This window comes from Peromyscus maniculatus, chromosome 12 (genome assembly GCF_049852395.1).
Source record: "Peromyscus maniculatus bairdii isolate BWxNUB_F1_BW_parent chromosome 12, HU_Pman_BW_mat_3.1, whole genome shotgun sequence".
Taxonomy (NCBI): domain Eukaryota; kingdom Metazoa; phylum Chordata; class Mammalia; order Rodentia; family Cricetidae; genus Peromyscus; species Peromyscus maniculatus.
This window is the reverse complement of record NC_134863.1, coordinates 27,854,622-27,879,937: the sequence shown is the minus strand read 5'-3', so window position 1 is coordinate 27,879,937 and position 25,316 is coordinate 27,854,622. Positions and strand designations below refer to the sequence as shown.

The following is a 25,316-nucleotide window of genomic DNA, read 5'->3' as shown; positions in this document are numbered from 1 at the left end:
TTTCTTCTTCCTTCTCAGGTTTGCAGTAATATTTTATTTTTCAAGCTACAAAGTTTACGATTACAGAAAAAAAGTTATATATATATATATATATATATATATATATATATATATATATATATTTAATTTTACATGTATATGTGTGGGCCTGAGTGTATATATGTGCTTCCCTTGTGTGCAGGTGCCCTCAGAGGCCACAAGAGAGCCTCAAACCCCCTGTAACTGGGGTTATCAGTGGTTGTCAGTCACCTGATGTTGGTGTTCAGAATGATCAAGTTTTCTGCAAGAACAAGTGCTCTTAACTGCTGAGCCATCTCTCCAGTCCCCGAATGTGTATATATGTGTGTGTGTGTGTGTGTGTGTGTGTGTGTGTGTGTGTGTGTATAACTTAGGTATACATTCTCTTCTTACAGATAAAATCCAGAATTAAATGAATGAAATAGAGCTTCTTACAAGTGCCTTGCAGGTGCTTCAGAGACTTTCATTTATAGCTTCTTTGGTTAATTGATTAATTAATTACAGGGTTAGAAATCAAACTCAGGGCCTTGTACCTACTAGGCAAGTGCTCTGCCACTGAGCTCCATTCCCACCTTTACAAAAGTTCTTAAAATGTTGAAGTCATTTTTTCCAAACCAGAATCAGATAATCCAGCCACAAGATTGACAACAAACAAGAATATGCAAAAAGACAATGCTAATAATAACCACGGGGTAAACAAACTTAGATTCCACACTTAGTCTTGCAGAAGGCACTAAAAGGACTTTCAGTCTTTTTTCCCCCTCTCCTTATTGAATTAAGTATAGTATCACAAAGAATCTTCTTAGGTTTATTTAAATAAAACCTGCTGTTTGAGAACAGGTTCATTTCCAGGGTAAGTCCCAGTCTTAATAATTCAGTGATAAATGGAGAGTATAAAATAGAGAATTTGGCATTTATGCAGGGCAGATGGACCTAATTTATAATAAATATTCAAGCCAGTGTTCTTTGAAAGAGACTGCTATTTTGACTTATCTACAGCATAAGTTTTGCTTGTCTATAAAAGATAAGCCTGGCTGTGAACGATGACCTTCACTAAATGCATATATAATGTGAGTTTGGGAGCATTGTCTAAGCTTTCAGCTGCAACGTTCATATGTGAAAATGTTAATAGCTACCTCTTAGATTTTTTTCTAGAGGGATTGTGGTATCATTTTAAAAAATCCTAGCACAGTGTTTAGAACATGGTAAAGAATAAATAACAGCCACCATTAGTTTTTATGAGTTATATTCATAGATGCATGAGGAGTAGTAATACATGTAATTTACTTAAGTGTAACAACAGTAAGATTTAGGACCAAAGATTCACTGCATAGAAGAGTTTAACACATTAGAATTAATTTTGGATTTGGGCTAGCACTAGCTTTATATCTATATAAGGGCTAATAATCAATGAATTTCCTGTTTTTAGTGACACCATTTATTATTATTACAAAATAAGCTTATAAGCAGTGACTACAGAAAGACTGTTCTCTATTTGAGTGGGCCCACCCACCAAAAATAGTAAAGCTTTAGTGTAAGTAAATATCAGAAATGACGCTTATTTAAAATAGGATTTAATTATGTTTATAGTGAAGGCTCTTTGATCAGCACAGACTGTGACACTCTTTCCCTGCCATGATGGATTGTACTCTCTAAAATAGTGACCCAAGGGGCTTGGCAATTAAGAGCACTTGCTGCTCTTCCAGAGGACCTGGGTCTGGTTCCCATCACCCACCTGGTAATCGACAACTGTCTGTACCTCCAGTCCCAAGGGATCCAATGGGCTCCTCAGGCTCCTGCACACAGGTGGCACACATACATACCTGCAAGCAAAGCATTCATACACATTAAATAAAAAGAATTAAAACGAAAACACCAGGGAACCAAATCATCCTCTCTTGGTTGCTTCTGTCGGTATCTGTCACAGTAGGACGTTGTTCTAGCTTATAAAAATTGATATTTGTATCTGTTTTTAGATGACTTCAAACCAGCTTCTATTGATACTTCTTGTGAAGGGAATCTTGAAGTTGGCAAAGGTGAACAGGTGACAATTACTCTACCAAATATAGAAGTAAGTAGCTCTATAGCTTACGTTTGGAAGAGATCTGTATTACAGGATTGCCACTAAATGTCAATGAAAATATTTGTACAATTCATAGAATGGTGGTTGGTTAAAGAGATGGATAAAAATAGAAAGCAAAATCAACATGTTTCAAACTATTTTGGCTGAAATAATTTTAAAATACTTTAATTCTTTTAATAGTTTCAAGGAATTGCATAGCAAATGACTTGAAAGTAATTGCAGGGATAAACAAATATTTATAAAATTCCTAGTATAAGCCATATTTTATATTCTGAACTAGTGATGATAATAATGTTTCTAGTCTGATTTGTCATTGTGAATGGACATGTAAACAAATATCTAGTGCTATAAGTTAGAACACTTATAAAATTCTGTGTCCACGCTTAAACAGAACAAAAGACTCTACCCAGTGAAATCTTGGAAAGCTTCATAAAACGAGCAGTCATTGAGCTGAGCCTTTAAGAGACCAAGTGACAGGTAGACAGGAAGTACAATACTGTGGTCAAGCAGAGCATTGTATAAAAGGCTCTGAAGCTGAAAAGAACAAGCCTATGAAGTAAATGACTTATGTGCAGTAAATTAAAATGTAATGAAAATAGATTAAAAGGAGTGGAAACTGAAATATAGGCTGGATCAAACTGTGAAGTGTATTTCATGTTGAAATTTAAAATTTGTACTTCATCCTATTGATATTAGAGAAGCATTAGGAAACATTTTAAGCAGAGAAGGATATGGTATTACTTATGGTTTGGTGGGGAAGAGATTTGGGAGATATGCAAATTGAGCATCTTTTATATAAAACACTTAGGACAATAAGTTTTTCCACTTTCTCTCTTTTTTTAAAAAAATTTGGAATATTTGCAAATATATAATGAGATATATTGAGGATAGGGCCTACATCTAAAATACAAATTTTTTTGGGGGGGTTGGTTTTTTGTTTGTTTGTTTGTTTTGTTTGTTTTTTCCGGAGCTGAGGACTGAACCCAGGGCCTTGCGCTTTGCTAAAATACAAAATTTGTTCATCTTCCATACATACTTTATACACATAGCCTAAAAATAATTGTTTGTCATATTTATAATAACTTTGTACATGAAGCAGTCTATGATGTAGAATTTTCCACTTGTGGTGTCATGTTTGACCTGAAAAGATTAGCATTTTGGAGCATTTCAGATTTTGGAAGTTTGAATTAGAGAAATTCAGATCTGTAGCTTAGGGACTGGACTGAAGATAGTAGTAGTTCTGGATCCCATAGCCAAATATTTTCCCTGGCTTTAGAATTTTCCAGATGCGTTTGAGTAACACAACCAATATTACTTGCATAAAATACAAGCTTTCTCAGTTCAGTCCATGAGTTAGAAATGTCTTATTATTCAGGGTTTTTTTTCTTTTTTTTAAATTCTGACTTGATCTGTTACAGAGAAAGTTATGGAGAAAACCAACTTCATGATTTTGTGTTCCCTATAAAGAAAATCCTGAACTTTTTGAGACATTTTGCCTTTAATTTTATGGTGGGAATAGTTTGGAGATGGCCAATCCACATTGTCTTACATGGATTAGTGAGCTGGTGTGTCATGGTTATAGGTGCAGCAAGTTTTATCTTCTAGTCTGCTGTCCTTTTCTTACTTTGTGATTCAATACCACTTCCTGAGACCCCACTACTATGTCGGATGGAATTAGTTGCTGCTTCTGAAGGTTTTCTTAAGGTAGAGCTCTGTATGTGTATATGAGTTTTGAATATTTCTCCTTTGTTTCCATAGGAGCTGAAGAAAGTGAATCAATTCACTATGCGATGTCGTGGATAAGTTAGCTTTTGAAATCCTCTATTATAAAAAATTTTCAGATTCTGGTGTTTCTATACCATTTGTAAATTTATTCAGCAGTTTCAAGCCTTATTTGCTTTATGGTGTTTATAAGGAACAACCTGGATGAGTCATTCAATTTTATTTTCAGTTTTTATACTCTCATGAAATACGTTTTAATAGAAATAGTTACACTTTCTGATTATGGTCTCAGTATAAATCCTCTTAAACAAATGGCTGTTGGACTAGCCCTATATTTTCAAATCTATGGCTTATAAATTTCTGAAATGTAAAAAACAATGGTAGGAATTAACCACCACCTTCCAGGCTCCACATGCATCTGTACTTGTGTGCACATACCTACACACACACACAATTTAAAAATAAAATTAATTGCCGGGCAGTGGTGGCGCATGCCTTTAATCCCAGCACTCTGGAGGCAGAGCCAGGCAGATCTCTGTGAGTTCAAGGCCAGCCTGGGCTACCAAGTGAGTTCCAGGAAAGGCACAAAGCTACACAGAGAAACCCTGTCTCCAAAAACCAAATAAAATAAAATAAAATAAATTTTTTAAAACAAGAATGATTTCAAGTTCTGATGGTTCTTTTGGTAAGGTAGATTTTTAAATCCCATTCTTTTTTTTTTTGGTATTACCAAATAGAATAAACAAATAAAAATGAAGACTATAGACCAGTTAAATACTGTTCATTTGTAAGTTTTATAATCATTTTTAAAAATAATAAATAATAATGATAACAGACATTTATTGGATGTGGAATGGATGGTCCTACACACTGCTTAGTGATTTTCATATATTACTCACTTAATTTTACTTAATCTCTACAACAAGTACTAGGAGTTAGCTCCTCTTTTATAGAGAAGGAAACTGAGGCTTGAAGAGAGTAAATAATTTGCACATAAGTATAAAGCTAATAGGTAACATTCAGGACTCTGCTCCAGTGGGGTGTGGGGTTCACCCCACATTCCAATAGCGTACACTTCACGTTGCTCACTCCATGCCAGACACTCTCTCAAGGACTTTAATTTCCATAGTCTCCAGTTTTACCTAGGAGGAAGGGGCCCAGTGAGGGGCAGTATCTCTCCTATTAGTAACTGGCAGAGCAGGTCCTCTGGATTCTAAAACTCCCACATTTATTACTTTATTCCATCCCAGGGATCAGATCCGCTCACTCACATTTGCAGCAGAGTTATCTAGCAAGGGCTTGTGATGGGCCTTGCTTTTCTATAAACCATCTGAAACCTCCTCTAACTGGCCTTGCTTGGGTAGCTCTCCTCATTTTTTTCCCTTAGGGAGGTGGGGTGCCTTTGGCCTGCTGGGGCCTGTTCTTCTCCTGTGGGACGTGCTTCCCTACGAATATCTACAATTTCTGTTCTCAGTGAGTCTCCTTCTAGGTGGAAGGGAGGGGCTCAGAGGACATGGAGGAGTCTGGAGTTCTAAGAGGTCCCCTGCGTTCTTTCCTGTCCAGCCTGTTTCAGACAGTGCACACCGTACCTGTACGCTTAAACAAACTAACAGAGATACGACAAATGTCAAACACGGAATAACAGACAGAATGTTCCTTCCACAACTTCTGATATGGTGTAGGAAATGAAGTTGAGCTACAAATAAACATTATTTTAAAAGATTTAATTTAAAAACATTAATGTGTGTGTGTGTGTGTGTGTGTGTGTGTGTGTGTGTGTGTGTGTGTGTGTACTTAAGTGTAGGTGTTAGTGGAGGCCAAAAGAGGGCATTGGATCACCTGGAGCTGAAATTATAGGCATCTGTGAGCCTGCAAAGGAGCTGGAAGCTACACCCAGGTCTTCTGCAAGAGCAGCATGTGGTCTTAACTATGGAGCCATCTTTTCTGCTCCAAAAGTAAACAATTTTGAAGGCAGAACTGAGATTCTGTTTAGAGGACACCACAAAGGAGTTTGTAATATGTGAGAACATACGAAAACAGGAACACCAACTCTTTTCTCTAGCTTTGCCAAGAAAGGAAAGGTCTGAATTTATCTCTTTCTGTTAAGGGGAAAGAAACTCTTTAAGGAGCCCTACTGCCTTCTGAACTGTGACAAGCAGGTGTGGACGAGCCATTTCTCAGTCAGGAATGACTTAATCGTAGGACATGACTCAACCTTTGGGAAGCTGCTGGACAGATAACTGGACATGTGAGGCTTAGGGGTAATGGTTGTGTGTCTGATGTGGCAGAGCAGCTGAGGGACCAGACATCAGGCAGGATAAAGATGATGGCCAAAGATACCACCAAAACAGAGTTGCTCGCTTAACCAAGTAGGCAAAGGAGCATATGGAGAAGAGGAGTATAAGTGAGATTTTATTTCTTCTAACCTAGATTCCCTCTTATTCCAAGAAACACCACCCTCAAATAAGAGACACCATGCTACAAAGTTTGCTTTTAAGTCTCCTTTTTCCCCTCTTTTTTTTTTTTTTTTTTTTGAGACAGGAACTCACTCTGTAGACCAGGCTGGCCTTGAACACAGAGATCCACCTGCCTCTGCCTCTTGAGTGCTGGGATTAAAAGCGTGGGCCTCCACCATCTGGTATTAAGTCCCCATTTTGATAAAAAAAAAAAAAAAAGAAAAAAAGAAAAAAAAAAGGAAGAGTACTCTGGGTCCAAAATAGCAACTAATTCTACTTAGCCCTGCTTTATTATATATATGTAATCATGGGTATATGCTTCATATAAATACAGATTGTTCAATTATAAGTAATAAATAATCTCTGCATATCACAATATTATAAAAATCCACACATACACAAATGCCACCTGTATTCTATTAAAAGAAATTCAGTTATTTTGCCTCAGATCATTTGAGCATTTTAAAAATGGGCCTTGCTGTCCTCATTCCAAATCGCTACTCATGGCTGTGACACACTCTGATGGAATGAGACATGGGAGTTAGAGTCTGGACACCAGCAATAAAATTCTTGCTCCACTCTGTGTAACTTAGGGCAGAGATGTCTTCCCTCACAGTGTGGTGTCTTTCCCAATAAACTGAGACTAGGAGTGGTTCAAGGGGCTATGGTAAAGCATGTATGAGATAGCACATACAAAAAAGCCTTTGTAGAGATGGAATCAGATAATGGAGCTGGAGACTCATAGGTCATGTTAAAGAACTGGTGCTTTGTCTTCTGTATAGTAGGGAATTGCAGCAGTTTGTATAGAAAGGGAATTGAAATCATTTTCTTGGCTTCTCCCAAAGTTTCTTTCCCATCTGAATCTACCTCGTATCTGGTACTCTAGTCTCCTGTCCACTGTTCAGCATCCCTTCGGTTCTAGAAGTAGAACAAGAAAGTTGTTGACAAGTAGCTACAGATACCCCAGAGGTGGTGGACCCATGGAGGCAGTCAGGTTGGATTGGAGTGACCAAACACTTGACTGTTTGATCCTTTTGCATAACAAGTCAGAGCTCCATTTCAAAGAAGTTCAAAATCATACATCTGGAATTGGACTTCGTGTGTTTAAGTCTGCCTCTGCCACTTACCAACTGTGTAAACTTGGGCAAATTATCAAGCCTTTTGTGCCTCATTTTTCTCATATAAAGATAACAATTGTCTCATAAAGTTGTTATAAAGATTCAATGAATTAATATGAGTAAAGTGCTTAGAACAGAATGTAGTCCACAGCTACATAAGAATGTGATGCTTATTGCCACTTTTTAAAACTAATTTTTGTTGTTTCTGTATTGACTTAGAGTGACTTAGATGGCTGTGTGGCTCAGAGGGTGAAAGGTACTTGCTGTGCAAGCCTGGAACCTGGTTCAATTCTGGGGACCCACAGAAGGTGGAAGGAGAAAGCTAATACAATAAAGATGTCGTCTGACCATAGATGTGCTACAGAATGCATTCTTTCTCTCTCTGTCTCTCTGTCTCTGTCTCTGTCTCTCTGTCTCTGTCTCTCTCTCTCTCTCTCTCTCTCTCTCTCTCTCTCACACACACACACACACACACACACACACACACACACACACACACCTTGAATTGCTAAATGGTCTTATTAATAAAAAAAACCCAGAGCCAGATATTAGGGTGAAAGCTGGAAGATCAGAGAAGCAGAACAAGCTACAGCCAACCTCACCTTGACTACTCCTCAGCCGATCCTGTTTCCACGAATCCTCAGAATGAAAGCTTCTGAGTCCTCACCCCTGAGGGTTTTAGCTGAACTGCTTAAAAGCCTCTAGTTCCTTGTCCTTACACCTTCTATACCTTTCTGCTTCCTGCCATCACTTCCTGGGATTAAAGGCATATGTCCTTCCCAAGCAAAGACATGAGATCTCAAGTGCTGGGATTAAAGGTGTGTGCCACCACACCTGGCTCTGTTTCCACTGTGGCCTTGAACTCACAGAGATCCAGATGGATCTCTGCCTCCAAAGTGATAGGATTAAAGCTGTGTGTGCCACCATTGTCTGGCCTCTATGTCTAATCTAGTGGTTGTTCTGTTCTCTGACCCCCAGGTAAGTTTATTAGGGTGCACAATATATCAACCACACACACACAGTGATAAATAAAAACTTAAAAAGACACTAGGGGAAATCATCAGAGGATTCTTCCTCTGATTCTTCCCAGGCACCCAATTGGCACCACCACTGATGATGAAGCTTGTACCAGTAGACTCCTCATTCCTGCCTTCTTGTTCCTGTCTTTTCTGGATTACTTGTGTCCACCCGTGCAGTTTTTAAAGCCTCATGGAGTACCTTCTGAGAAACACCACCTTCCCCAGTGTCAGTTCCATGCGGTGGAGGCCCTACACTTTAGCTGTAATAGAAAGTGGAGGCTTTGGCTCTTGTCCTACATTAGCCTCTGTCTGAGATTGGTTCTTTCCATAGAAACACATGGCCTTGCCCAGTGCCTGTCTTCAGTCTATTTCCTGTTGCTAACAATGCAATATCATAGTCTAGATAAGTGATGAAGAGAATGTGTTTGTTTGGTTTTATCATCCAGAACTGGGATAGCTAGATCATAAGGTAAATCTATGTATACTTTTTTGTGTGGAACCCCAGAACTGTTTTCCATATAGCTACAATAATCACATTGTACAAATATTCCAGAGGGTTAGTGATGTTGAACATGTTTTCATGTTCTTATTGGCTATTTGTATTTCTTTTTTGGATAAATGCTTATTTGAGTCTATTGAACATTTTACTTGTTTTATTGGGGGATTTTTTTTAACTATTAGCAATCCCACTTCTCTATTTGGTTTTTGTTTTCTGTGCTTTGGACATTTTGTCCAAAAGTTCCTTACCAACTACAGTGTCCACAAGCATTCCCCTCTGGTTTTTTTCTAGTCATTTTATAGTTTCAAGTCTTACACTTAAGTCTTCAATCCATTTTAAGTTGATCTTTATAACTAGTAAGAGGCTGAACTTCATTCAACTATTATTCTGTGTATATCTGATTTTTTAACAGCATTTCCTTAAGGTTATCTATTTTGCAATGCATATTTTTAGTAATTTTTGGTAAAAAAAAAAACAAGAAACAAACAAACAATGGGCTCTACTACTGAGTAGCTTATTTCTAGGCTGTCTGTTCTATTCCATTGGGTTATGTGTTTGTTTTTATGTTAGCACTATGCTTCTTTGATTAGTTCAGCTTTTAGCACTTCTTGTAACTCAAATATATCATGCTCTGTGTTTTGCTCAAAATAATTGGCTCTTCAGGGATATTTTTGGTTCTCTATAAATTTTGGTTGTTTGACAAATACCATTGGTGTTTTGAGAGGAATTACACTGAATCTATAAATCACTTTGGGTACCATTGACATTTTAACAATATTGATTTTTCTAACCTATGGGTAAAGATATCTTTCTGTTTATTTGTGTCCTCTTCAGTATCTTTTATCATTTTTCAGACTGTTATTTTTTTGATATTTCATTTAATTAATTACTAGATGTATTTTATGGCTTATTGTAATAGAATTACTTTCTTGATTACTATTTCAAATAGTTCACTATTGGCATATAGTAACACTAATGACTTTTGTATGTAGATTTTTACATCCTGAAACTTTGCTGGATTTATTTATTAGTTCTAATAGCCTTGGTAACATTTTTGTGTCTCTCTGTATGGAAGATCATGTCACCTTCAATGATTATTTGATTTCTTTTCAAAGAATCAACTCACAGTTTCATTAATCTTTGAGTTTTTTCCCCTTTGTGTGTGGTGTGTGTATATCAGTTTCATTTATTCCCCTTCTTTGCCTTATGGCCCTGGTGAGGTCCAGCATGTGCTGAATAAACATGGTGAAAGTGGGCATCTTTGCCTTGTCCTAATCTTATAGGGAAATCTTCATCTCTTCTCTATTATATGATGTTAGTTTATTGGCTTATTATACACGTCCTTTAAAATGTCATATTCCTTGTATATTAGGTTTACTCAACATTTCTATCATGAAGCAATTTTGAATTTTATTGAATGCCTTTCCTGCAGCAATTGAGATGTTAACATGGTTTTGTCCTTTATTATGTTGATGTCAGATTTATTGATTTACATATACTGAACCATCCTGACACCTCTAGGATGAATCGCACTTGATCAAGGTGAATGATTCTTTTATGTATTATTGGATTCAATTCTCTGGTATTTTGTTGACGAGCCTTATATCTGTTATTAATCATATTGATTGGTAATTCTCTTTTTCTATTTTGTTTTTTCCAGTTTGGGTATCCGGGTAGTTCTGCCTTCATAGAATGTATTTATGAGAACTACTTCCTGTTATACTTTTTGGAGAATTTTATTATATTAGTTCTTTAACTGGCAGAATTCTGCAATGAATCCTTGTCTTGGGCTTTTTTTTTTCTTTCTTGTAATGGGAAGATTTTTCCTACTAATTCAGTCCCATTACTTGGATTTTATTGATTCAGGGTTTGTATTCAATCTTGATAAGATGTATATATTGAAGAATTTATCTCTTTATTCTAGATTATTGAAGTTGTTAGCATGTAGTTTATAACAATCTCTATCTTTTACATTTCTGTTGTGTCCATTGTAATGGCCTCTTTAAAAAAAAAAAACTCCCAAGAAATGCTCAATCATACCACAAGAGCACTTGCTCAGCTATGTTCATATCAGCATTGTTTGTAATAGCCAATACCTGGAAACAACCTAGATGCCCTTCAACTGAAGAATGGATAAATAAATTGTGGCACATATACACAATGGAATACTACTCAGCAGAGAAAAACAATGACATCACACGGTTTGCAGGCAAATGGATGGATCTAGAAAAAATCATCCTGAGTGAGGTAACCCAGACTCAGAAAGACAAATATGGTATGTACTCACTCATAGGAAGATGCTAGATGTGGAACAAGGATGACTAGACTGCTACTCACATCACCAGTGAGGCTACCTGGAAAACGGGACCCCAAAAATAGACACGGAGAAATGGACGAGATCTACATGAATAGCCTGGTCATGAGTGGGAACAATGAAGGGCGACAGTCGAGGGAAAGAGTGGGAGATCCTAACTGGATCAAGAAAAGAGAGGGAGAACAAGGAATAGGAGACCATGGTAAATGAAGACTACATGAGAAGGTGAGAAGGGGAGGAAGCAGAGAGCTAGGGAGGCCCACGGAGATCCACAAAGATACCCCCTCAAAAGACTGCTGGCAATGGTCACGAGACGGCAGGAACTGATCTACTCTGGTGATGGGATGGCCAGACACCCAGATAGTGGTGCCATAAACCCCATCCAAGGACTGAGGAATCTGAAGGCAGACATCCACGGCTGGGCCCCTGGTGGAGCACTGGGAGTCTAATTAGTGAGTAAGAAGAGGGTTTATATGAGCGAGAATTGTTGAAACCAAGGTTGGATAAAGCACCGGGACAAATAACCAAATGAATGGAAGCACAGGATCTATGAACCAAAGGCTGAGGGGCCCCCAACTGGATCAGGCCCCCTGAACGGGTGAGACAGTCATTTGGCTTGATCTGTTTGGGAGGCAGCTGTGCATTGGTGCCAGGTCCTGGGCTCGTTGCATAAGTTGGCTGTTTGAATCCTGGGACTTATGCAGGGACACTTGGCTCGGTCTGGGAGGGGGGAATGGACCTGCCTGGACTGAGTCTACCAGGTCAACCCCGGTCCTCGGGGGAGACCTTGATCTGGAGGAGGTGGGAATGGGGGGTGGGCTAGGGGGAGGGGTGGGCGAGAGGGGGAGAACAGGGGATTCTGTGGCTATTATGTTGAACTGAATGGTGTTGTAAAATAATAATAATAATAATAAAAAAAAAAGAATTATTAATCTCTCACTAAAAAAAAAAAACTACTTTAGTCTTCTCTCTTCTTTTCTTAGGCTAGCTAAGAGTTTGTCTCTATTGTCTGTCTTTTTAATGAGACAGCTCATAGCTTCATTGATCTTTGGGATTATCTTTTTTGGTGTGCATTGATTTCTTCTTTGATGTTTACTGTTTTATTTGGTTTTCTAATTTGGGGTTGACTTTGCTGTTGTTTTTCTGGCTCCTTAAAATGCAGTGGTATATTGTTTATTTTAGGTCTTTCTACTCTCTCTCAGCTTTGGGGAATATATCCCTCCTGCACGTCTACAGGATAGCTTTGATCGGTACAGTACCTGCTGTCAAGAGACTAACAGCTTTCAGTACCGGAAAGATTGCTGGGAAACCTGCTGTCAGACTAAGTGGGCAGCTCTATGTGGTTTCTTTTCTCTTTCAACCTTCAGAATATTCTTTCTTATCTTTCTCCTGTGACAGCTTGATTGCCTTTTTCTTGGCAGAAAGGTATCTCTTGGTAGACTTGATTGAGTTAGATTTGACTGGTGACTGTTCACCCTCCTGTACCTGGACTTCTGAATTCTTCTCCAGGTTTGTTAAGCGTTCTGTTCTTGATTTGAATAGGTTTCTACCAGTTTGGAATTATCATCAGTTCCTTCTTAAGCTGTAATAACCCAGATGTCTGCTTTCTAGTTTCCTTAAATTTTTTAATTTATGTATTTTATTTTATGTGCATGACTGTTTTGCCTGCATGTATGTGTGACTGGTGCCATGGAGGTCAGGGGAAGGCATCAGATCCCCTGGAACTGCAGTTACAGGTGGTTGTGAGCCACCATGTGGGTGCTGAGAGCTGAACAAAAGCAACACACACTCTCAATCACTGATTAACATAGTGATGATTTTTATTTTACAACTTTGGGTAGTGAGGGCATTTAAACAATATTAATTTTTTTAAATCTATGGGTACACGGTTGCTCTGATTTCTATATCTTCTTCAATATCTTTTGTTGGTGTTTCACACTTTATTATTACCAATCATCTGTATATTTTCAAGTAGATGTTTTCAAGCATACTAATTCTTTCTTCTTTTTCATCTATTCTGTTATTGATACCTCCTATATCACATCGTTAATCTTCCTGAGTGAATTTTCAGCTCAAGGATTTCTATTTTCAAAAATAGTTACCGTGTCTTTTAAATTTTTCTGTTAGACTGTTAAGCCATTTCTTTTTGTTTCCATTGAGATTGTGAGGTTGTTAGTTCCTTTGAAACAGTAGTTTGAAATTCTCCATCTGAGAATTCCCTGTACTGATCACTTCCTAGTCAGTTTCTGGCACTTTATTTTGAGTGGTAGGTTTATATTTCCTGAAACCATGTACTTGTTAGTGTGTGACATCATCTAGGCATTAAAGAATCGGTCATCTGTTTCACTTCCTAATTTGACACTCCTCATCCACCTCCAGAAATTCTAAGCAGTTTTTCCATATTCTCTGAGCCTGTGTTCATTCCTGACATTTCAACACTAGATGGTGCCCAAGTCCAGGTTTTCCCAGAAGCTGTCTGTCTGTGTGTTGTCCTATTTCAGTATTAGGGGGCTATCTAAGCCCAGATTTATACTAAATACACTGTTGGTGTTCTGTTCAGAAAGAAATAGGAGAGTATCAGGAAAGACTTATCTGTTCCTACAAATATATTCCTGGGTCCAAGGCAGGCCAGATGCCTCATGTACAGTAGTCTATAGTCAGACACAAGAGGATTCTGCCTGGCTCTAGATACTCACTGTGGATAGACTGAACCTAGGTTTCTATGCGATGCCTCTGAGCCCATGCGTCATCAGCACACTTGATTAGAACCAAGGCCCAAGCTGCTATGGGCTGTTTGTTCTAAAATGAACTTGAGATCCAGAACTACTAAAATCAATCACAGCTGCTGTTAGCTGACAGTGAAGTCCAATAGAACGAGACTGCACGTTTTCCCTCGGAACTGTAGCTGTTCACAGACAGGCCCAAGGATGGGACCATTAGTATTTACCCAGAGTCAGGTGTCACCAGCACTGAATTCCAGGGCAAAATCTTGTGCTTGCTATTATGTCTTATTCCCACTGAGAAAAGTCTTGCAAAGTACTTTGCAGCTTCAAGTTGGGATAGTGTTAGGGAAGGTAACCCGTGGGCCACCAGGTTGATGCTATCAAGCTAGATCACATGTGCTGTGGATATTGCTCTATATATAAATAAAACACTGATGGCCAGTGACCAGGCACGAAGTAGGTTGCCAGGCAGGAAGTAGGTGGGTCAAGGAGAGAGGAGAATTCTGGGAAGCGGAAGGCTGAGGAGAGACACTGCAGCCACCGCCATGACCAGCAGCATGTGAAGTCGCCGGTAAGCCACCAGCCACGTGGCAAGGTATAGATTTATAGAAATGGGTTAATTTAAGATAAAAGAACAGTTAGCAAGAAGCCTGCCACGGCCATACAGTTTATAAGTGATATAAGTGTCTGAGTGATTATTTTATACGTGGATTGTGGGACTGCGGGGCTTGGGGAACCTGGAGAGAAGCTCTCCAGCAACAAATGGCGCCCAACGGCTCGAGTTTCCACCTTAAACCTGAGAATATTTAATAACCAATTCTAAACAGAGCCAAAACCAGGTTCCTGCTTCTTGTCTCCTATGAGCAGCTAGACGCCGCAAAACGAGGGTTTGAACACTGGCAGGTTCCTGGCGTGTGCGTTTGACCGGCAGTATGGCGGGAATGAGGGGTCTGCCAGAGGCACATTATACTGTGTAGTAGATTTAGTCTTTACTAGTATTTAAAAAAAAAGGTTTCTGGGCTACATGCTGCTTTGATAAAAGCTTAGACCCACTATTTCTGAGACTTGATGACTCCCAGAGCTGGCGGAAAACGTACCACTGCCATGTTGGGAAGCTGAAGTGGGCGAAGCCAGCAGCCACAGCGCTGTTTCAGGCTCAGAAGGATGCAGTTTAAACCAATAGGCTCACAAAAAGACTGATTCAGATAACATCGTTTACAATGTGTGTAAAATATATGTAGGCTTGAAAGAGACAAAAAAAATTAAGGTAAAAAGCCACGTAAAGATGAATATTACACAGACAATCTGGATTGTGTTGTCTTTGGGATTTTTAACTACAAAAAAACATTTGATCAAAAAAGATATTGAATTAAACCAATATGCATATTTTAAAGGTAACTTGACTTCAAAATTTGGATTTAAGGATATGTTGCTTTGGAAAAGAGGTTCTGCTTTTGTTTTCACAGAAAGCCAGAGGCTGTGGATTTGTTCCAGATTAAGATACATCAGGTTTCACCAGCCAAGACCACCTGAAAGGCCTCCGGTGACACCATGGCCCAGATGATCCAACATCCAGAGCGGTTTCAAGGCAACTGGTTCACACAATACAGCCTCAAGGACTACCCCATAGGCTTAAAATTTCCTTTGCGTCCCCATAAGATACAGCGCCCCCCTCCAGCAGGAAGTAGTAAGAGATGCTACGCCCAAATTCCCAAATATACCAAGCTGGCTTTAGAGGTGGAATTGGCTCACTCCCCCTCTAAACCCAGACATATTGCTTTAAAAAAAAAAATGGTTAAGAGATTCTTGTGTCCCAAATCAGAAGAGCCCTCTGGTGTGGGACAGAGAAAAACCAATATTTTTATTTAAAACAGGTTGATTATAAATGTGATCTCTTTATAAAAAAGAAAAAGGGGATATGATTAGATATATAGGAGGCTATAGAGATGATAAGATAAAAGGGTAGATTAATGAACCTACTTTTAAAGAACAACTTGTTTAAAATGTTTTACATTGGTATAAATTTTAGTTTATTGATAGAAACTTGAATTAATTTTGTTATACTGTATATATATATATATATTTCTATTCTTGTTTGAGGTATTATGTTTATGTAACTCATTTAAAATTGTAATGGATAATTAAAAAATAGATTAATAATTAGTCATCTATGATAATCATATTTGTAGCCATGTTAGTTAAGTCTTCTAGGTATACATAGATATATTTCAGATAGACAGGTAATCTTCAAACACTTCATAGACCTAGAGAATATGGCATTTAAATAACTTAAAATTCTGTTGACGTGAGACACAATTGCTCCTGGCTGCACCAATTGATCCCGAGAGAATGTTGGGCTTCTAAGACATTTCCATTTGGAAGTTTGTCTTTTTGGCACAAAATGGCCTACTGGGCAAAGAACTGCCCTTGCCTTGATGGCTGACAGTACAAATGAAATGCTGTCCTTTCTGGACAAGCGGGACACAAGGAAAGCGACCACTGTACTCTGCCAAGACAGGGTAAGATGGTCTTTCAGAAATCCTGCTTCTGAAAATGGTCTGTCAGATACTCTAGGCCTGTAGCCATTTTGAATGCACCAACAATGCTAAAAAAACATTAGGTGACTGTCCAGGCTGCCAGCTGTCTTGGTCTACTTTTGCAAGATTCCCGAAAGTTGCTTGCATCCATCTACCATTTCTCAGGTACCATTATGTTCCTTCTCAGGTCTTTGATGTGGTTGAAAACTAGATAGGTGTAATTTCCTCAGTTATGATAAAAGATAATTTAGATATAAAACCTTAAACTCACAAATATAAGATAGATAGGACATCTTCTTTAATATTGTAACTATAATTCTTGCTCGGTAATTGTTTTGTTATATGTAATTTTACCATTTTAAAGTTAAAACCTTCCTTTTTAAAAAAAAAGAAAAGAAAAGGGGAAGTGCTGTGGATATTGCTCTATATATAAATAAAACACTGATGGCCAGTGACCAGGCACGAAGTAGGTTGCCAGGCAGGAAGTAGGTGGGTCAAAGAGAGAGGAGAATTCTGGGAAGCGGAAGGCTGAGGAGAGACACTGCAGCCACCGCCAAGAGTAGTAGCATGTGAAGACGCCGGTAAGCCACCAGCCACGTGGCAAGGTATAGATTTATAGAAATGGGTTAATTTAAGATAAAAGAACAGTTAGCAAGAAGCCTGCCACGGCCATACAGTTTATAAGTGATATAAGTGTCTGAGTGATTATTTTATACGTGGATTGTGGGACTGCGGGGCTTGGGGAACCTGGAGAGAAGCTCTCCAGCAACACACATGAGTCACACAGCTACAAGGATCTGTGCAGCCTCTAGGTGTGCTGGTGTTCACAGTGGAGCTGATGACTATGCAGATCACACCAGTGTGGCCCACTAGAGCATGGATCTCAACCACATATGAGGTCCTATAGCCTTGTCTATAAGCTTTGGCCTTGTGATATCAATAATATCTATGCACCTGGAGATGGAGAAACAGTCTCTTAGCTATGAAAGCAGCTGTTAGTCGGGTTGCAGCTATAAGATCCTGCACCTTAAGAGGAGATAATTGTACCCCAAGTTCACACCATGGCTAGAACTGATACATTCAAAACTGTCCAGTCCCTTCAACATCCATGTCTGTCTGTACCTCATGCAAGGGCCAATCTAGAGTTTCTGAGTTCAAGGCCTTTAGTTTTTCTGGATCTCTGTGGTGGGTCTGGCTCTGTGCTCAAGACAGTTTCTGCTCCCCGATGGACAGAGTTCTGCTTTTTGTCAACTGACAATGCAAGAGATGTCTGACCTAACAGGGTTCCACTGGTTCAATCCTAGGTATTAGCCATGTGGGAGGGATCATGGGGCTTTGCTCAACACTGTAACTCACTAGGATGGGCCTCATACTGGTTTTTAAGTCTGAGGATTGGACTGAGTTCTCTCTCCTTACCCGAAGCTGGAGGTGTGTTTCTCTCTGCAGGGTTCCTTACAGTTGGGATGCGGGATGATTCTGACAATTCTTTCTTGCTTGCTTCAGTATGTCCTTTTGTTTCATTATACAAAAACAGGTAGGCTGGTCTCTCACCTTATTCTCTTAGCTCTTTGGAAGGTAGTTTGGTGTATGAATAGCTGTTCAACTTGGTGTGTCTACAGGGCAAGATCTTATTAGACATCATCTTGCTCCTTAACTTTTATTGTTTGGTCCTGGGGTTGAATCCAGGGTGTTAAAAATGGTAGAGCAGGTATTCTATCAATGGGCTATAACCCCAGCCTTCCTTATTTATCCTTTTATATTTTTTATTAGTTTTGCTAAGCATCTGTTCTTTTAAAAATTATCATTAATTTGTGTTAATTTCCCTTTCCTGTTAGTCATAATCGGACCTGTAATTCTCTGTTATTTATGAAAACTGCGGTCCTTCAGCTATCATGAAATCACAACAGAGGGTGCTGGGGATCTGTTATTGTCCTTATGAAGATCTCCCCTCCTTCTTCCCATTGCTCTTCCCTTCCACCTTGGCCAAACACCCAAGTGTTGTCAATGTAGCATTTCATTGCAAAATATCTTTAAACAAAGAAGTTTTAGCTTTCACATTATACGTTTGTATAGCCTATTTCTATCTATTTAAAATTAATTATGAATAAATGACCAAATTCCTTTGTTCAACACTGCTATGGCTTCATTCTTTTATACTGAGGTTTTGTTCTAATTCATTTGTCCATGCTTAAGAGTCTTTGCTTGGCTTTTTCTTTCTCAGAAAGAAAAACATGCTCTCACTTATTTCACATTTTCTCTTGCAGTATATCTTTTGACTGACCACTTTAAGTCAATTATCATACTATGTCACGAATGCCTGTGATAATCAGTCTGTAAAGAGAAAAGGTTTCTTTCAATTTATGGTTTCATTGTACTACTTTTAGCCAGAGCAAAAAAAGAGTCCCCATGGCTAGAGAAGAACAGAATCCTCATATCTTCTAGACTATTCTTCAGTGCCTGAAAACCTCCCACAAGGTTCCACCTCTTTAAGGCTTTCCCTTCCCAGTAGCACCAAGCTAGGGACCAAACCTTCAATACATGGTCCTTTCAGGAACATTTCAGATCCAACTGTGGCATTCTACCCTGCTTCCCCAAGGTTCAAATCTATAGCTTAATGCTAAGTATCTTTAATGCACCTCAAAGAGTCTCCAGAGTGTTAAATGTTCAAAAGTCCAGGTTCAAAGTCTGTTCTGAGACACAAGGCACATTCAGCTGTGAGGTCCTGCAAAAATAAAAAATAAAGTTACATGTTTCCATTGGAATAAAGTAAACAAGCATTCCCCTTCTAAAAGTGAAGAAAAGGAAATATCAAGAAGGAATGAGATCAAAACGCAACAGATATACATTAAATCCTAAATCCTTAGGCTCAGCATCCAGGGCACACCATGGTAAGATGTTGGCTCCCAAGGACTTGGACAACTCCATCCTCTACAGTCTTGATGGCTGCAGCCCACGTGGCCCCACTTCTGGGTTCTGCTCATTGATTGCAGTTTTGTGTGGCAGGCATTCTTTCCTTCCTGGGTCTCCCCTGTAGCTTCAGCCTTACTTTCCCAGATCTGTGTTCCATCCTGTCAGGGGCCCACTTGCAGCGACTCAGACCCTGCCAAGACACTACCTGTTCCCCCAGAATTTCCTTTGAAATCTCACTGGAATCCTACATGATCCCATAACTTTTATATTCTGTGTGTTAACAAAACTTAAATCATACAGATGAGGCCACTGAGGTGCCCATGGCCTCTGAGCTCCTTACCAATTTAAGCAGACCTAAGTGAGCAGGGTGCCCTGGGAAATCTCTTCTCAAAGACTATGCTCTAGGAAGTGTTTGAAACAAATTTGCATTCTTTACATCTCTGAGTCCTTGATGGCTGTGACCTCATGAATTTCAGAAAAGCCCTCAGGCATCTTTCTTTCTGTCCAGGTGCAAAGCATTTGACTTCTTCCTACTAATACTGATCTCTCTAGCAGCTGCCCTCTCTGTGCACCCTTTCTGGCTAAACTGCAAGTTTCTCCAATCATTATCTTCCATTCTTTTTTGTCCTCACCTCTCACTAGAAATCTGGCTAAAAGCAGCCAGTAATACCCATGCTGTAATCTAGGGACTTTACTGCCTTGAAATTTCCCCCTCGTGCAAACTCTCAGGGAATAGACAAACAATGCGGGCATATATTTACCATGATGTATTATAACAATGATGGCCTCCAGTCCAATTCTCAACAGAATCCCATTTCTATCTCAGGCCTCATTAATGGCATCTTTGCTATCCCATATTTTTTGTGCAACTGTACTCATAACAATGACCCCAATTCCCAAAACCTGTTTCTTAGGTTAGTCAGCTTTCCATTAATTTCTGTTAAGAACCCCCCTGACATAATCAGTTTATAAAGAGAAAAGAGTAATTTGGGGCCATGGTATAAGAGGTTTCAGTTTGTGATCAAGTTGGTCTATTGTTTTTATCCCTCTTATCTGAGGACAACCATCATGGTGGGAGTGCATAGCGGTGCGGGGGGGGGGTGCTGTTACTTCACCTCCTAGGTGCAATAAATAAATAAATGCATAACTAAGAGAGTAAGAGGAGGTATTGGAGACCCCAAAAGCCCAAAGGGCATAGCCCTAATAACCAGAGCCTGCCACTAGACCTGACCTGTGTTTTAAGTTTGCACCATTTCCTGATAGCACCACTACAGTGTATGATGAGACTTTAATTCATAGGGCGTTGGCAGATATCCAAGATCCAAATGATCACACATGCAAACCAGCTATGTGTCGTTCTACACAGTTTGTGAATGCTGTGTAGATTGGAGGGTGTTGGAGAAGAAATGAAAACGTCACGAAGGACACCATGAATTCTATCCTGAGTACATAAAGATTTTAAATACATAGAGATTTAAATCACAGGAATGATATGATTTGATTTGCCTGTCAGCATAAGGAATAATAAAATTAGAAAGAGGATAATGAGAATGATGTCAATAATGAAGGTGAAATGTTGATTGAGAGCTCAAGTTGAATAATAGTGAATGTGGAGATGTACGAAGTATTCAATAGTTATTTTTGAGGCCAGGGTAATTCATATACTTACAAGTTACTTGGTACTTTAAGGAAATTGCAGAAGTTTAAGTTTAAAGTTAAGGAATGGTAGGGCTGGAGAGGTGGCTCAGCAGCCAAGAGCACTAGCTGCTCTTTCAGGGGACCCTGGTTCAATTCCCAGCACCCACATGACAGCTCACTGTCTATAACTCCAGTTCCAGGGGATCTGATGCCCTCTTCTAACCTCTGTGGGCACTGGGCACACACATGGTGCACAGGCATACTTGTAGACAAAATACCCATACCCATAAAATAAAGTAATTTTTAAAGAGAAAAATTTTAAAGATTTGAAATGGTATTCAATTTGATGATGAAGAAAGTTTATTTTTTATTTAAGTTTATTTTTATTAAAGTTTATTTTAAAAAGTTATTACTTTTTTAAATTATAGAGACTATGAGAAATTGTGAGCTATGATCAGAAGTTGTTCATGTTCTTATTCAACATCCAGTGTGTGTTTGTATGGTCTTAGCACTGGGAACAATTTAAAGAATTAATGATTCAGTTCTTATTCTAAGAGCTCAGAGCACAATAATACACTGTAACTTTAGACTGTACTCTACTCTAAGGAGTAATAAGCATCTCTAAGGAAGATAGATTGTACAAATCTGCTGTCAACTATAGCTCGGCATTCATAAGTTTCTATTTTAGGGTAGTTTACTGACTTGTTTTTAGCCAAGTCTGAAAATCAACTCTCCAGCTGAGTAGACCTAGTTTTTGTTTGTTTGTCTTTGTTTTTGTTTTTTGTTTTGGGGGATTTTTTTTTTCATAACCACACTCCTGGCTCTCTATCTCAGCAGGGCCATGGATAAGTGTTCCACACATCACCCTTCTGAATCCAGACCAGCTAGATTTCTATTTATGTTCTATGTGTTCTTGGTTTCTGTAGATCACTTTAGTCTTAAGGAAAAGCTAATAAAGTTGTTCCTTCCTTTATTTCTCCTTCATCGTTTCCAGTCCACACCTATCACAAGTCCCTAACCTACTTCCTGTTTGTGGCATTCCCAATCACCTGATTAACTCATACTGCTTTCAGTGGACATTTAGTAGAGCTCTAATAATTATTAACACGTTTAACACGATGGGCCTTTAGCTTTCTTAAGGCACCCTTTTCTAGTCCAATTGTTTTATTGTCCTTGATGAAAATTAGTGTTAAAAAAGAAGACACTTTTTATAAAAGTCAAAAATAGGTGAACAATGTTTAGGGATTATATATATGAGACTAAGAGAATAACAAAATTTCTTCAGGTTTGGAGGCAGCAGTGACAAAAAATAAGGGACATTGCAGAATGATAGTAATGGGCTGAGTTTCCTGTGTGTGTGTGTGTGTGTGTGTGTGTGTGTGTGTGTGTATGTATGTGTGTGTATGTGTGTGTGTGTATGTGTGTATGTGTATGTGTGTGTATGTGTGTGTGTCTGTGTGTGTATGTATGTGTGTGTATGTCTGTGTGTGTACGTATGTGTATGTACGTGTGTGTATGTGTGTGTGTGTATGTGTGTGTATGTGTGTGTATGTGTGTGTATGTGTGTATGTGTGTGTGTGTGTGTATGTGTGTATGTGTGTATGTGTTTGTGTGTATGTGTATGTGTGTGTGTGTGTCTGCATTTGCACAGGTACTCGTGCACTTGCACATGAACTTGGGTTGAGGGCGGAGATGGTCATCACATTTTATTTCTTAGGAGCCAATTACTTTACTTTTTGATGCTCACAGATTAGGCTAGGTGACCTGGCCCTCAGACTCCAGAGACCTGCCTGTCTCTTCTCCAGTGTGAGATCACAGATAGGCACCACCATGCCCACTTATGTGGGTGCTAAGGCTTGGACACAGGTCCTCACACTGCATGGCAAGCACTTACCAAGTGAGCTATCTCCCATTCTCTCTTTAATTCTTTATAAAACTAACATGATAGAAAAATTAGCTGTTACTGAGCAGTTATTTACTTACCACTCCCTTCTGCTGTTTTAAAGAAGAATCCTAAAGTGTAACTCATTTCTTGAATCAGTGTTTATGCATTGTTAAGAAAGAACTTTTCAATTTTTCATTAACTATATGTTGTTATCACACTTACGAGAATTAATAAAATTTGGTCTTTATTGACATTTTCTTGATGATCTCAAAATAGGAATATGATAAGGATTCCTGTTTCCTTGCCTGTAAATATATATTTAGATTAGATTAGATTAAATCCCAGTTGCCTAATGCAAATAGAACAAAATCTTAGTGTTTCAGGATAAATATCTCTTCCTTTTCCTTTCTTCAATGATAGGAGGCTTAAGATCTCAGCTTGTGTGTGTGTGTGTATGCACATGTCCATGTGTATGTATTTGTACATGCCCATGTGTGTTTGGACTTAAAGCTTCATACATGCTAGGCAGGTGCTGTACCACTGATCTGCATCCCTAGTCTACTTCTTCAGATTTTATCTTGAGAGAGGATCCCTCTAAGTTACCTAACCTGGTTTGATCTCATTCTGTAATCCAGAAAGGCTTTGAACTTGGGACCCTCCTGACTTAGCCTCCTGAGTAGCTGGAAACTGAGGCCTACTCTACCAGGTCTGCCTGGATCTCAGCCTTTTTAAACCCCTTTTATCTTTGTATTTCTATTTTTAAGCCACATTGTCTTTAAGTGTAGTAAGTTAAATAGTTTTCAAGTGACTTGATATATAATGTGGACTGAGAAACAGTACCAGAAAAACTCAACATCCGTCTCAATTGAATTGTTATGATAAATTTCAAGTAACATGGTTAACTTTTTAAACAGGGTTCAACTCCACCAGTCACAGTTTTCAAAGGTTCCAAGAGGCCTTACTTAAAAGAATGCATTTTGATTATTAACCATGATACTGGGGAATGTCGCCTAGAAAAACTCAGCAGCAACATCACTGTGAAAAAAACAAGGTAGGTGGTGTATTAAAATATATTACTCTGCCAACATATATATTTCTAAGGTAAAAGAATTAATGGATTAAGTCAAATTATAGTAGAGGGTGTGTTTTTAAAAAAACACCTTTGAATCGGGCTGTAAAGATGGCTCAGCTGTAATGAGTACTGGCTATGCAAGCACGGAGACTCGAGTTCAAGTCCCAGTACCTGTGTGACAAGCCGGACATGTCACATACATGTCTGCAACCTCAGCACGGCAGCAGTTTGAAACAGGAGGATCCTGGGCTTGTTGGTCTCCACCTTAGTAAAAAAAAAAATGCAAGTTGTAAGCTAAAAGAGAGACCCTACCTCAAATAACTAAGTGGAGAGTGATAAAAGAGCATACTCAATACCCACTAATGCACATGTGATGTGTACATACACCACACTCAGACATATGCACATACACAAAGAGACACACAAAAAAGGTAAAAATTTCTTTAAATCTTTTTCTAAGTTTAAGTTTAGTGATAATCCTTAGTGAAAAGATCTTATCACACTGCCTTGTGATGTATGAAATGATTTTCATGTGTGTAAGTATACCTTTTGTAGATACTTTTATAGACTTGGACTGAACAGACTCATTCTCCACTGTCCAGAATAACTTCATCTTTATTACTAAAACTGTGTTGAGCACTTGGGATATGGAAGTCACTAAGAGAAGGAAAGTTTGCTATATAAAGACTAACTGTAAGACTTCTACACTTTATACATTTTTAATCATCTAAACAGATCAGTTAATTTAAAATTCAGTAAGAAAATATAACCACCTTAAATCCTTTTTAGATATAATTGGTACATTCTAAACCAGATAATATAAAAGCACTTGTTCTAAAAGTTAAACAAACAGTTCGATAAAAATTACTGTAAGAATTAAAAGGAGGGGTCATGGTTGATAAGAACTTTTAGGAAAGCTTTGTGGAAAATGTTATTTCTGGGGCTGGAGAGATGGTTCAGTGGTTAAGAGCACTTGTTCCTCTTGCAGAGGACCCAGGTTCAATTCCCAGCATGCACATGGTATGCACAACCATCTGTAACTCCAGTTCCAGGGATCCAATGTCCTCTTCTGACCTCCACAAGCACTCATGTGGTGCACCTACATAAATACAAATGAAACATACATAAAATAAATAAATCTAATAATAAATCTTTAAAGAGGAAAGAGTAATATTACTTCAAAGGAAGTTAACATCCTAAGAAGTATCTTAAATATGTGTTTAAAACAGAAGCTCCTATAATGGGAGAAAGCAAGGGAGAGGGACTGAAGAATGAATATTATCAAAGCACATTATACATGTACAAAATGTCGTAATGAAGCT

The 25,316-nt window shown here is 38.6% G+C and overlaps 1 protein-coding gene across 1 annotated transcript in view; it reads left to right on the top strand.

The window, feature by feature from the left end:
• Eaf2 (ELL associated factor 2) overlaps nt 1–25,316 on the top strand; it is a 44,617-nt gene that overhangs the window by 1,627 nt on the left and 17,674 nt on the right. The window contains exons 2-3 of the mRNA XM_006975713.4: nt 1,995–2,089; nt 23,837–23,973. Of these exons, the coding sequence (XP_006975775.1) occupies nt 1,995–2,089; nt 23,837–23,973 (232 nt within the window). The remainder of the gene's footprint in view (nt 1–1,994; nt 2,090–23,836; nt 23,974–25,316) is intronic.